Here is a 14,800-nt window from a genome sequence, read left to right on the forward strand (position 1 = left end):
CACTGGCAGGGTCTCACATCTTAGTTCACCAGGATGCCTGTTTTTTAGCAATTGCTCGGTACTAAAGAAGGAGAAAGAGGAAAAGCTATATATTCTAGTCTGAATCTCCTCCTCCTAACTTGTTTGCTGAAAATCAATGAATTCCTTGACTGTGGGGATGATGCTGATTTATTTATATCCTAGCATAGGGCCTGGACACAGAATACATGTTCCTCTAGAATGTAAACCCTATCATGGACTGTGTGTGTGTGTGTGTGTGGTGCCAGGGCACAGTGCATGCTAGAAAAGTGCTCTCCCACTGAGCTGCATGTCCAGCCCTTCCAGGGACTTTTGTCCACAGCAGTATTCATGCCTTAGAAGAGTGCCTGGAATAGAATAGTTGCTCAATAAATATGTTTTCTTTGTGGTGCATCTACACAATGGAGTTTTATTCAGCCATGAAGAATGAGATTGTCTTTTGCAGAAAAATGGATGGAACTTGAGAACGTTGTGTTAAGCAAGATAAGCCAAACTCAGATGATCAAGGGTCATATGTGTTTTCTCTCACATGGGAGCTAAAGAGGAAAAAGGAAAAAGAAAGGTTGGGGCGGGGGCGAGGGGGTCTTATGAAAATCAAAGGAAACAGAGAGTAGGAAGAAGGGAAGGAAAGGGGAAAGTGCTGGGGAATGAAATTGGCTAAATTATATTTTGTTATATTGTGTGCATACTGGAATATGTAACAACAAATTCCACCATTATGTACAACTATAGTGCACCAGTAAAAAATGTGGAAAAAAATACCTGTTTTCTATGTCTGGCTGGCTAGCTTATCTGGGCATGGTTTAAACTTCTTCACTTGTGAACAATTACATTTACTGTATATTGGATGTTTGCCAATGTATACCATGTGCTAGGCACTTAAATATATTATCAGTAATCCTTGCTACCATCATTGATGAGCTGTGGATGAAGAAGTGGGGGGTGGGAATCAAATATTTTTCCTAGGTTTCTGACTTGGATACTGATCCAAGTGATAATGAAACCCTTGGGGAGGTTTATGAGTTTTGTTTTGTTTTGTTTTGTTTCCAGATAGGCTGTATTTGTAATATCTGCAAGTAGATATAGGAGTCTGTTCCTGTGACAAAGGTTCCAGAGATGCCTCCAGTATAGCCAGTTAATCAGAAGATGGTGGTGGTCTTGATCTCTCCCAAGCAGGGGTTCTTCCTTTAGGAACTATAGCCTTTAAGCCATTATTTCCACTGTGCTCTAACTTGAACATGTTCAGTTTCTGTTCCAGATGATCGGGCTGAACAACGAACCTGTCTCATTTGTGGGGACCGTGCTACAGGCTTGCACTATGGGATCATCTCCTGTGAAGGCTGTAAAGGGTTCTTCAAGCGGAGCATTTGTAACAAACGGGTTTATCGGTGCAGTCGTGACAAGAACTGTGTTATGTCTCGGAAGCAGAGAAACAGGTGCCAGTACTGCCGTCTACTCAAATGCCTCCAGATGGGGATGAACCGGAAGGGTGAGTGTACTCTTCACCCATCAACAACCATACCTTTAGTGTCAGCTATTATACTTTGTAGTTATTCATTTCCCTAGCCTGAGCTATCTACCAGGTCTTACCTTGTGCACTCATAACTCAAAAATGTATCTGGCATAGTTCCTGCTTGTGGGAACCTCCCAGGCTAGGTAAGGGGAAAAACTGGTAAGATGTTAAGAATTCTATTGGAGCAAATGCATAGGCCCTGTTAACAATCAGGCCCTGACTGGAATTAATATACTCCCCTAGTTTTTCAAGGGATAATGACAAAAAGTAGAATTTTAGATGGCAAGTAATGAATGAGACGGAGGTCTTCTGAATGTGGTATCATCTTGTTTACTGAAACTATGGTGTACTCAGAGGCTAGGTGTGTTTAGAAATCTGTATCCAGGTTGGTGAAGAGTAGTTTATTGGGAATTTTCCTGAGAGCCATTAGCCTGAAACAACATGAATAAAACTGATAATTCTACTAAGATTAATTATTAGAGGGCAGCTTTGAAGGATGGATTGGAGTAGAGGAAACAGAAAAACTACACAGAAAGTTTTTAGAAGAGCCGAGAAGGAGGGTGTGGAGAACACAGTGGCACAGATGGGAGATATGGAAGAAGCTCACTCAATAGTTGGTGACACACTATTAGGCAACATCAGAAGTTAAAGTTGAGGATTTGGATTAAAAATAATGGCCCCATCAGGAAAAAAAGTTAGGCTAAAGGGCGTAGGGGAGCAAAATGTTCATGTTGGAAGTACCCAGTTTTTAAGTACCTCAGGACACCAAGAAGTTGTATAATTAGAACTGAAGTGAAAATTCCCACCTGTAAATAGAAGTTTGTGAGCTGTTGGCACAGAGAGCCTGCATGTAGTTGAGAAGGGTCAGTGTCAGAACGCTAGATGGAAAATAGAAAGGGCATTGTCATTCAGTAGAAAGGGGCTCTAGAGGCAGACTGTTCTGTGGACTTAGCAAATTTACTTTGTCTCTGATACTCTATGATCTTACCTTTAAAGTGGTATGTGAATACTTTTCTGAATTTTATAGAGGACGGAATGTGATAATATATGTGAAAAACACTGCAAAGTATTAGGGGTTCATAGCAGCAGCAGTGCATGAGAATAGAGGAGTGAGCGAGTCAGATCTGGTGAACTCTGCAAACTGGTTTTGTAGCATTAATGAATGTAGGCATCCAGATTTTTTTTTTTTTCTCTGTGCTGGGGATTAAACCCAGATCCTTGAGTATACCAGGCAGATGCTCTGCCATATCCCTGACTGATTTTACTGTGTGAGGGATAAGAAGGATCTTTTTGAAACTTGCCCATTATTTTAAAAAGGTAAGAGAGATATAGAAGGGCATTTAGATAAATTCAGGTGGTTTGTAATTTATTTCTAATGCTATTGAGCCCTGACATGTGCCAGAAACTTTTACGTACTTTCTGTGCAGTACACCATTGAATACACACAATAACCCTTTTATTGACTATTATTCCAGTTTGTAAATGCAGTTTAGGGAGACAAAATTTCTTGATCACTTGACAGTTGTTAGTTAGGGGTAGTTATGATGACAGGTAATAGTTTTTAAATTTTAATTTGTTATTAATCAAGCAGAGTTTAGATATGGTTATGATGACAATAAACTTTAAGTTAGAATTTGCTGTTAGTCAATCAGAGATTATACCTACATGGAGAGCTTAGCACTTCACATGTCTGAGACATAGCCGTTTGCACATTGGAATGTCATGTTTACTGGATGCTAAACAAATGCCATAGTAGGGCATTTGAAGTGTTGCCACGTTTGATGGTCCCTGCCTGTCTTTTTGACCTTTCCTTCCAGAACACTGCCTCTGGAATGACTTAAACCATTCTGCCTGTGCTCTTCCTTTACCTAGAAATCCTTTCCCAGTCACCAGTACCAAACGAGTACTGTCTTGAAAAGAGAGTCTGTGATCATCTTCCTACCCTCATCCTGATTTGGTTTTGTCCTCTGCTTTTCTCATTTCTCTTTTTGCCTTCACCGAATATTTTGTTGAAGCGTAATTCTGGGGTACCTTCTTGGTCTCTTTGATGAATTATCTGCCTTATTCAGTTAGAGTGTGAAATTCTGAGGCTTCCAGCCAAACTTACCTATTTTAGGGAAGAAAAAATTTAACTTATAACTTCCCTTAAGCATACCTGGAGATGAAACATGGAGTATGAAGGACAGAGAGCTGTCCATTTATTTGCATGCAGAGCAGGCTGGGCCCCTTGCTTGGTGAAGACTGCCTCTCAGAGAAATCCTGCCACCTTCTGGTTGGTGCTGAGAAAGCAGGATTAAAATTAGTTGTAATGGGAATATTTTGAAGGTAAGAAATAATCTGTGTGAAACTATGGAAACTGATACTTAACTGTATATTTGTCAAAACTCATAGAACTATACACTACACAAAATGAATTCTGGATATTAAAATTCATTTTAATCAAACAGGTTGTGATGAATTTGTGAACAGTTGACTGAGAACTGGAATATGCACTGTGACAGTGAATGAATCTAACTGGTAATATAATAAATCATATAACCACACTGACAGGGATAGAAGAAAGGAGCTGACCTTGGAAAACAGGGTTTTGACTGTATATTGTAAGGCAAAAGACACAAAGAATTATGTACAAACGAGGCTTTCTAGTTTGTAAAATTTATTTCTCTCAAGGTTATGTGTTAGAAATTTTGACCCTACTTTAATTGTATACGGTGATTAATGAGCCAGTAAATATATCATAGGTAATGAGAGTCAGGTTTTGCACATCAGAGAAAGAAGTTGTATAAATCTGGAATGGTGCCAGGTGCAGTAGTGCACACCTGTAATCCCAGGAACTTGGGTGGCTGAAACAAGAGGATCATAAGTTTGAGGCCAGCCTCAGCAATTTAGTGAGATCCTGTCTCAAAATATAAAGTAAAAAAGAGCTGAAAGTGTAGCTCAGTGGTAAGAGTGCCCTTGGGTTTAATCCCCAGTACCACAATCAATCAGGAAAGGCTAGAATGAAACCTCAGCTGCTGATTGGAATCAGTGATATCATTATGGACTCATGTTTAGATAGAGGACAGGAGGGGGAAAAAAAAGAAAAAACAGATAAGTGTGGGTACATGACTTAGTATATCTATACATTTTTCCAAGCTCTGGCCACGGGTAGGGGCTAGGAGCAGTTATACCCCAGTTGCAGTGAGCATACCTAGCACCCAGATCTTGACTTCTAAATATCAGTAAAAGGAGACAGGACCAATTGATTCCAGGGCTGGGACAGGGAAAATTTCAAATGAGCCTGGAGCATCTTGTGGTGCAAGAAAATTAGGAAACATTAAAGAAGAAAGCAGCAGCAGCATATCAAAAGGACACAGAGCTCACCTGAAAGTGCTTCCAGTGGCCAAAATTGGAATAATTTAGGCAACAAAATAATTTTATTTGTTGTACGTTTATTTGTTTTGTTGTTTTGTTCTGTTCTTTTTTTGTTGTTGTCATTGTTGGTACCAGGGATTGAACCAGGGTGCTTAACCATGAGCCACATCCCCAGTCTTTTTTATATTTTATTTAGAGACAGGATCTCACCCAGTTATTCAGGGCCTTGCAAAGTTGCTGAGTCTGGGTTTGAACTTTTTATTCTGCCTCAGCCTCCCAAGTTGCTGGGATGTGCCACTACACCCAGCCTTGTATTAGTTTATACCCCAAGGAATAAAATACATCCATGAGTTTGTGCTGAAAGAAATACCTAAGTCAGTAAAGTTAAGTGACATTTTTCCTTATGAGAGAATTCCAGTTAATAGATGTTGAAGGCATGAAGGAAATAGAAAATCACTATCACTATTAGAGCACCACAGTATTAGCTGCTGCAGACAAGATGAACTGATAGATCCAACATAAGTGAATATTGGTTTAAACAAAAACAGAATATTTGTATAGTCTGATAATCTTTAATTACAAAGGGGAAAATATTTTCCATAGAGAATTCTACTTTACTCTAGCCAAGCAATCAAGGTTAACATCGCCAGTAAAACACACTGAAATTATCCCTGATGTGATACATTGAGAAGGGCATAGGTATATCCACACAGTGCTAATTTCATTCTCAACTGATTTCAATCTCCAGAAAACAGACAGACCCATATTGAGGGACAGTCTTCAAAATACCTGACATTCTATAGCATACTCTTGAAAGGATATAGATAGCAAACAAGGAAATACAGAAGAACTGTCACAGATCAGGGAAACGATGGAGAAATGACGACTAACTACAGTGTGGGATCTGTGATTGAACAAAAAAGGACATCTGTGGAACCACTGGAGGAATCCAAATACAGTCTTTACTGATTATTGGTTAATAATATTATACCAAAATTTATTTCTTAGTTTTAATTGTCTGTGGTATATAAAGTGTAAACAGAAGGAAACAGGAAGGTATAGAGAGAATGGAAACTCTCCATACTGTTTTCACAACTCTTCTGTAAGTCTTACCTTACCTCAAATTTTTAAAAAGCAACTTTTAAAAATGCAACTGCCCTTTGGGCTGGGGCTTTCTTCCCATGTGTGAGCCAGCCCTCTGTTGTTCCCCATCCTTAGATACAAAACTAAATATCTTTCAGACCTGGAAGTTGGCTGATCAGGAAATCAATTTTTAAGGTAGTAAGTAAGATCTGAAGGTGGATGGTGAGTGGAGACTGAGCCCCTCTGACTCTGCCCATGACTCTCCCAGTACCCCTCACCCCCCATACATACCCCTCACCCAAATTGTAGTAGGATAAAGTCAGTCTTGTCAAAGAGATTTTATGGGTTTTTGTTTTTGGTTTTGTTTTGTTTGTACCAGCGATTGAACCAGGGGTGCTTAATCACTAATCATTGACCACATCCCCAGCCCTTTTTCCTTTTTATTTTGAGACAGGGTTTTGTTAAGTTGGTGAGGCTGGCCTCAAACTTGGAATCCTCCTGCCTTAGTCTCCCGAGTTACTGGGATTACAGGCATGCCCACCATGCCCAACTCTCAAAATGATTTTCAAGGCCCCTCTGACTCCAGCATCAGCTATTTCATCCCTTCCCTTTTCTGTTTGCTGCTTTCTATCACAATCTGCATTTCAACCTAGTTTTCCAAAAACTTCATGTTTTGAGGGCTTTGCAGATATGGTTTTATCTTCCTGAACTATCCTAGCTTCTATTATTATTATTTTTTCTAGATGTTGCTAGACCTTTATTTTACTCATTTATTTATATGTGGTGCTGAGAATCAAACCCAGTGCCTCACACATGCTAGGCAAGTACTTTACCACTGAGCCACAACCCCATCCCCCAGCCCCTCTTCTTCACCTGACTATATATTATTTACTTTTCTGTCAAGGCTCAGCTTTTATTTGTAACATTCTCTAGAAATCTTCTGGCGTACACATACCTGACACCAATGACCCTCCTTTTCCCCCACAGCCCCTAGTATGCATACTCCACTATTGCCCTAATCACCTTGTGTTTTCTTATCTGTTCACTTGTCTGTTCCCCATCACTAGACCTTTGAGGGCCATGACCAAGTCCTACTTTCCAGTGTCCCTCAGCAGATAACCCAGTAGCATTAGGATGCTTCCTAATTAGATGGATTGATGGAGGGCAATGGCAAGAAGGAAAATGGGGGAAATATCTGGAGAGAGATGAAGAGACATTGGGCCGCAAGGGGGTGATCCATGTCAGTTAAGGAATTAATGTAAAAAAATTACCGTCACACACCCGTGATCCCAGCTACTCAGGAAACTGAAGCAAAAAGATCACAAGTTCCAGACCAGCTTGGGCAACTGAGGGAGATGCTATCTCAAAATAAAAAGTAAAAAGGACTGGGGGTATAGCTCAGTGTTATAACACCCCTGGGTTCGATCCCCAGTTTGAAAAAAAAAACAAAACAAAAAAAGCACCCAATTCCTTAATTTTGTGGTTTCATAACTTGCTAATTATAGTAATTGGTTCAGAAGTGAAAAGGTCAAGGACATTTTCCTAGAGGAGGTGATGTTTGCTGGATGGCATTTAAAGACAGTGCTCCTCTGGCATTGGCATATCATTTTACCAGGAGCAAAAGTGCTAGGACACAGTAGAGACCTGAGTGGGGCACTGAGAAATCTCAAGGAGAGAGAACTTTTGAGCAGAATCTTAAAGGAATCAAAATTTCAGCTCCTTAAATTTAAAGGGCTTCTCTCCCTGCCCCCCTTTTAAGCCAGGGATTGAACCCAGGGGCACTTACCCACTGAGCCACATCCCCAGCCCTTTTGATTTTTTAATTTGAGACAGGGCCTCACCAAGTTTCTTAGGGCCTTGCTAAGTTGCTGAGGTTGGCCTCAAACTTGTGATCCTCCTGCCTCAGCCTCCCCAGTCGCTGGGACCAAGTGTGCACCACCACACCTGGCTTAAAGGACTTTCAAAAACATCTTTAAATTTGGTTTTAATGTTTTATTTTGAAATGATTTCAAACTTACAGAAAATTTGCAACAGTAGAACTTCATTAAGCCCTTCACCCAAATTCAGCAATTGTTAGCATTTTGCCTCATTGCTCTATCATTCTATTTGCTTGTGCTCTTGAATGAGCACACACATATGCACATGCTTGCACACACGCTCATGCTCGCTGTGTGTGTGTATGTGAACCATTGTGAGTAAGTTATAGACATTTTTCCCCTTTACATCTAACATATCCTCAATACTGTTATTAAAATCAGGGAGTTTAACATGATACTTTTTTCTGATTAGCAGATCTTATTCAGTTTTCACCAATAATTCCAATGTCCTTTATAGCAATTATGATTTTCTTATCTAGGAGCCAGCAGTCCAGGATCATGTAAACATTTTGTTTATGTCTTTAGTCTTAAATCAAAAATAGTTCATCTTTTTTCTTTAATAACATTTTTTACTTTGAAGCAAATGGGTAATTTATTTTGAAGAATATTTCTTAATTTGGGTTTGTCATTTTCCTCATAACAAGATTCAAGTTTATACATTTTGGGGGAGAATGTTACAGAAACAATGTTGTGTTCCTCTTATTGCATCATATTAAAAGCACATGATGTGAGTTTGTACCATTATTGGTGATACCAACTTGAATCATTTGGTAAAGGTGAGGGTAAGGTGGTTTTGCCAGAATTTCTCCACTGTAGTTTTTTTCTGAGCAGAGGCAACATATGTAGAAGCATAACTGTGGAAAACAGCATGGTGTGTTCAAAGACTAACAAATAGTTTTCTGCAGCAAGGGTGTAGTACTTATGGCCAGAGGTGAGGATGGGGAGTCCCATAGGAACCAAATCACACAGAGCCTTGAATGCCAAGCTGAAGAACTTACTTAGGCTTTTAGCCTCTGCACCAGGGACAGCCACCAACAGGTTTTGAGCAGGGCTTGGACTCATTTTAACTTTGTGTCACATTTCTGGTTTCTGGGTTTGGTTGGTTGCCAAAACCCAAATTGAAATTTCAGCTCTGTCAGTTCTTCCCTGAGTAACCTAGAGTCTCTACCTTGCTCTGCTCCACTTCCTCATCTCTAAAATGCATGGGATAACATTAAAAATGTGTACCTTCCAAGGTGGTTGTGATAATCAATTGAAATAACATATATGCAACTATGAGCTTTAAAATATGATGCAGATTTTTTATTTTAACAGAGGCATTATGACACATTGCAGTTTTTCCCACACTTCAGGCTTCTACATGCTATTTTGACAAATTTTATAATCTTTACCTTCTCCTTTAAATACACTTTAAAAAAATAAAAGTTAATCTGCAAAGGGAACTTATCACCTTAGTGAATGAAAAGATCAGTATTTTGAACACGTTAGGATAAGTGCATAATTAAGAGTTTATGCACCACTTAGAAGTATCATATTTCTCCAGTAGGACACATACACATTATGGGAAATAATGGTAATGGAAAGAAGACTGGTCTTGGAGTTTTATAGCCTGATTTCCAACCTTGATTCTGATGTTTGTTTCCTATCTCCTTAAGCAATTGTTTGAGCCTAACATTCAGCACTTCAGTGGGAGCAATACTAATACTCTCCTCATGAGTTTCAGTACTTAATATATAGTACATGTCCATCATATGTGAATTTCCTTGTTCTACTTGGGGTTCATGGAGGACATAAACTTTCCAGTTTCAGAACAAGAAATTACAAGATATAAGTCTTTAGAATCTGTGATCCTTTAAACAAAACAAAAGTTAAGTATATTGAGTTCCTTCCTCAACCTTTAGGACTATGAGTGTGAGATTTCCACTGAAAGATATTCAGTATTTCATCACCAGTGTTAGGTCTTTGATTTGTAGCTGTGAGCTGACAAAGACACGTAAGATGTTAGTATAAGAAGGGACTGAAGTTCATTCATCATTGACCTGGAATAGCAGAGAAGGAATTTTAAGGAGTTTTTAGAATTTGAAATTAGGTCTAAAGTGAGCTCCCAGGCAATAGCCAGCATACATCTAGCTTAATATAGGCCTTGTATGTTTTTTATTCTATATTCATAGCAGGCTTGTAAAACTGATTTTATTGCCTTGGTTTTGCAGATGAAGTTATAAAGACTTTTACAAAGTTAAGATTGGAACTTTGATTTGCTTAATTTGTGTTCAGAGAAGAGACTGGGGAGAGGCAGAGTCGTTACTGAAGACCTGTTTATCTGCCACTTTTCTTTGTGCTTATTTTAACTGTACTATTTTATGTAACTTGACAGTACCACTATCCCCTCTTCACTCTTCAGGATTCTGAAGTTCAGAGGGGTCAAGAAATTGGTAATTACACCGATCAGGCAGAAACAAGATTTGGACACAAACCTGTCTAATTCTGAAATGTATAATCTGAGAACATCAAGAATGATGTCTACTTCAAGGAAAATGAACTTTCCATCAGAAACTGAGTCTCATGCTTAGAGTCTTTACCATTTGTGGCAACCAGCCCTTCCCCAAGGGCTTCCTAGATTCCTTATGTGCTTTTTCATTTGTTTGTTTTTGGGGCAAGGGTATTATGGCAAAGCTTGCTCTCATGTAATGGCATTAGCATATCCTCTATCATTAGCATCACTTCCTTCAAGCCACCCTTGACAGTGATCACAAAGATTTTTTCAAAAATGCCCGTGTGATCACATGACTCGCCTGCATCTCTGCCTGCCCCCAGGCTCCTCAGCTGAAATCCATATCCTTAACCTGGCATTCTAGGCTCCTTGTCTCACTTGGCCTCTCCATCCTTATTTTGCTACTTTCTACTTTTCTTCCACATACCACCTCCCCTGCACCCCCGCCAGTGTCTTATCCAGATCTAAGCACCTGGAAGTTCCCAGAAAGAGCAGTTCATTCTTCCTTTTGACTTGCAACTTTTCTCTCTCTTTTTTTTTTTTTTTTTTTTTTTTTTTTGCTTGCTGGGAATTGAACCCAGGGCCTTGTGCTTGCAAGGCAAGCATGCTACCAACTGAGCTATATGCCCAGCCCTTGACTTGCAACTTTTCTATACTGTGTTCATTAGCAGGTTAACTTTTTTTTGCTGGGGATTGAACTCAGGGCCTTGTGCTTGCGAGGCGAGCACTCTACCAACTGAGCTATCTCCCCAGCCCTATACTGTGTTCAGTCAACCTGGAGCATCCTTTCCCTGCATGCCTAAATCCCCCTCATCCTTTAAGACTTAGTACAGAAGTTGTCTTTTCCAGAAAGCTTTAACTGACACCGGGGTCCTGCTTTAATTGCTAATCAGGACTTCCTTTTTGTGTCCCCATTTGAAGTGTTCCATTAACAGTGATAACAAAAGTATTAGTAGTAGTTGTTCTTAGTGAGGCTAGTACTATTTAAAGGATGTTTTGTATAGTTAAAAAAAATGCTAAGCAAGCTCCGACTACAAAGGAGCTGTACTTACTGCCTTTGTGCCAGTGAGATCAAAGTTCCAATTTAAAAAAAAAAAAGAAAAAAAATCTGTTCTCCTGATCCTGATCCTATAAATCAGACCTAAACTTAGGTTGGGAATAAAAAATATTTTACTTAAAAATATAAATATTGGCCAGGTGTGGTGATTCAGGCCTATAATCCCAGGGGCTCGGGAGTCTGAGGCAAGAGGATCTCGAGTTCAAAGCCAGCCTCAGCAACTTAGCAAGATCCTGTCTCTAAATAAAATACTAAAAAGGACTGGGGGTGTGACTCAGTGGTTAAGTGCCCCTGTATTCAATCCCTGGTACAAAAAATACATACATACATAAATATTCTCTCTCTGTCCCTCCCTGAAATTTACCAAAACCTTCAGATACATCATCCTGGATATATGTAACTGTGGGACTAGTTAACAATGCTGTCACCTTTATTGAGTGTATTGAATGTATACAGTGTGTGGTATGTTCCTGGTGTCTTAGGGGCCCAAAAGTATCTGCTGCCTATAAAGTTGCTTGCAATAACAGAAAAGAGTTTGTGCTTTTGGTCCAAAAACACCTGTTTTTAAATCTTGGCTTCACCAATTACTCCCTTGCTACTTTTTGCCATGTAAATTCTCTTTTTAAGTTTAGACTTCTGTGAGCATGCTTCTGACTCACCTTGACTTATGTTTCCTTCTAGCTATCAGAGAAGATGGCATGCCTGGAGGCCGGAATAAGAGCATTGGGCCAGTCCAGGTGAGTTCTAGGCCACACTCTCTTGCTCTGTCCTAGAAAGCCTGGGCTTCATATGTTCCTGTGACCTCTCATTTGTAAGACTACTTTGCTGTTCATTGCATCTAAAGATAATCAGCAGAATGTCCATTACCTTATTCATAGATTAATACCCCTTTCAATCCCACAAATATTTGCTTCGTTCCTACTTTTCCAGATTGGTGGTTTTGTTTGTTTGTTTGTTTGTTTTTTCCTGGAACCTGGGGATCAAATGTAGAGCCTGACACGTGCTAAGCATGCATGTTACTACTGAGAATTACCACCTGTTCCCTGTCAGTCTCTATACTGTGAACTCAGTCTAGTGGGAGAGACAAAGATATAAACAGACACCATGGTACTGTGAGATTTAACAGAGAATGTGCCCTTCACTACATGGTTCTAATGCTTCAGCCCAGGGAGTAGAAAGGAAGGGGCTTCTATTTTGTTTGGGCTGGAACCTTGGATGGAACTGGAGGCACTCAGGGAAAGCTTCCTTGAGAAGGCAAAGTTTGAACTCTGTCTTGAAAGAGGAGGAAGAATTAGCTGTGTTGGTGAAAGGTGGGAAGCTAAGCATGTTTGATTTGTGCTAGACTGTGAAAAGACCCAAAGATGAATGTTCTAAGGAGTGATGAGGAGTTTGTTCATTGAGGCTGAAGCATTCAGCTCATATAATAGAGTGGCAGGAGAATAAGGCAGATTACTTGAATTTAGAGTCAGTTCTTTAAAAAGTGAACTTCATCTATCTTTGCTATAGGAACTAAGAATGTTTGGTGTAATCCAAGAGGGAGCCACTAAAGGAGTTTTAAGTGTTTGGTGATGGCGGGCATACTCGGATTCACATTTTAGAAAAATCTTTTTTCTTTTTGGTGGTACTAGAAATTGAACCCAGGACCTTGTACATGCTAGGCAAGTGCTCTAGAAAAATAATTCTGAACAGTGGAAATTTTCAGTTTGCAAAGAGTGGAATGAGAGTGAATAAAACTGAGAAAGAGAAAGCCCTGAAAGGAGTTTTACAAAAGTAATGACAGTGCATTTTGAGAGAAGGGACTAGATTCAAGAGATAATTAATTGATAGTATTTCTCCAATTAAATGTGAACAAGTGAAAGAAAGTCAGATACACACTGATGTATTATTGGAGATTTCCTATCACATGACTTAGGTACACAGTATGCACTCAATCAGGGTGTGTGTTTGTGTGTGTATTTAAGACCCCCAAATCTGTTGTGTTCCTTTTTTAAATAATTTTTATTCTTATTTTCAAGTCATATCTTGTAAGTTAATCTGTTTCAATCTGGACTAGTAGTTGCTTTTTTTTTTTTTTTTTTTTTTTTTTTTTTTTTTCCCTTTTAATGGTTAAAGACACATAGATAGTGCATGCCTGTAATACTTGGGAGGCCGAGGCAGAAGGACCACAAACTCAAGGCCAACCTGGGCAACTTAACTTTCAAACTAAGAAATTAAAAAAGGGATGGGGGTATAGCTCAGTGACAAAAACCTATAACGTGAGATCTACTTTGACAACTCTTTTTTCCCTTTGCAGTTTGGGGATTGAATCAAGGACCTTGGGCATGCTAAGCAAGCACTCTATACTGAGTTATACTCAGCCCTTTTTGTTTTATTTTGAAACAGGGTTTTCCTAAGTTGCCCAAGCAGTCCTCAGACTTGTGATCCTCCTGCCTCAGCTCCCAAGTAGTTGGAATTACAGGCATGAGCCACTGCACCCAGCTACCTTGACAAATTTTTAAGTGTTCAGTTCTGTGTAGTTAACTATATGCACTTTGTTATACAGTACATCTGTAGAACTTTTTTCATCTTGCATGACTGAAACTCTATATAGCAGCTCTTAACACCAGCTCCCCAGTCCCCCACCCCCAGCCCCTGGCAACCATAATTCTACTTTATGTTTCTAAGAATTTGACAACTTTAGATGCCTCATAAAGTAAAATCATGAAATATTTTACCTATGACTTATTTTATTTAGCATAACATTCTCAAGGTTCATCCTTGCAGCATATAATAGGATTTCCTTCTTTCTTTAAGACTTTCTGTGTTTATACAACATTTTCTTTATCCTTTCCTCCATCTTTGTGTGCATTTAGGTTGTTTCCACCTTTTGTCTGTTTTGAATAATTTTTGCAGTGAACATGGAAGTGCAGATAATCTCTGGGAGATCCTGATTTCAGTTCTTTTGGGCAGATACCCAGAAGTGGGGTTTCTGGATCATATAGTAGAGTTCTATTTTAAGAATCTTAAAACATTAAGGTTTTGAGGAACCTCCATACTCTTTTTCATAGCAGCTATACATTTATATTACCCCCCACAGTGCACAAATTATCCAACTCAAATCCACATAATTCTTTGCTTTAGCATCCTCTGAGAAACCCATGAGCTACAAGGGAGGTGGTATTGTTTTCATTTTTCAGATGAGGGAACTGAGACTCAGAGAGCTTGAGTAACTTACCCTATAGCACTCAGCTAGGAAATGAGGAAATTTGAACCCAAGTTTAAGCGCTCAATATGTTCTGTTCTCTATTCAATGCATCAGTGATTGCCCAATATCCCATTGGTGCACAGGGAGAGAGATAGATGCAGCCCCCAACTGTAGTAAGCTGACTTCACCAGGACTGAACTTTTTCACCCTAAGTCTTTCCAAG

At 39.4% G+C, this 14,800-nt stretch overlaps 1 protein-coding gene across 6 annotated transcripts in view; it reads left to right on the top strand.

Annotated features, from left to right (window-relative positions):
* Nr6a1 (nuclear receptor subfamily 6 group A member 1) overlaps positions 1–14,800 on the top strand; it is a 203,091-nt gene that overhangs the window by 167,736 nt on the left and 20,555 nt on the right. For all 6 annotated transcript variants that reach the window (XM_047524191.1, XM_047524192.1, XM_047524196.1 and 3 more), the window contains 2 exons: positions 1,265–1,507; positions 12,075–12,130. In XM_047524191.1, the coding sequence (XP_047380147.1) occupies positions 1,265–1,507; positions 12,075–12,130 (299 nt within the window). The remainder of the gene's footprint in view (positions 1–1,264; positions 1,508–12,074; positions 12,131–14,800) is intronic.

Source organism: Sciurus carolinensis, chromosome 14 (assembly GCF_902686445.1).
Source record: "Sciurus carolinensis chromosome 14, mSciCar1.2, whole genome shotgun sequence".
In the NCBI taxonomy this organism is placed as follows: domain Eukaryota; kingdom Metazoa; phylum Chordata; class Mammalia; order Rodentia; family Sciuridae; genus Sciurus; species Sciurus carolinensis.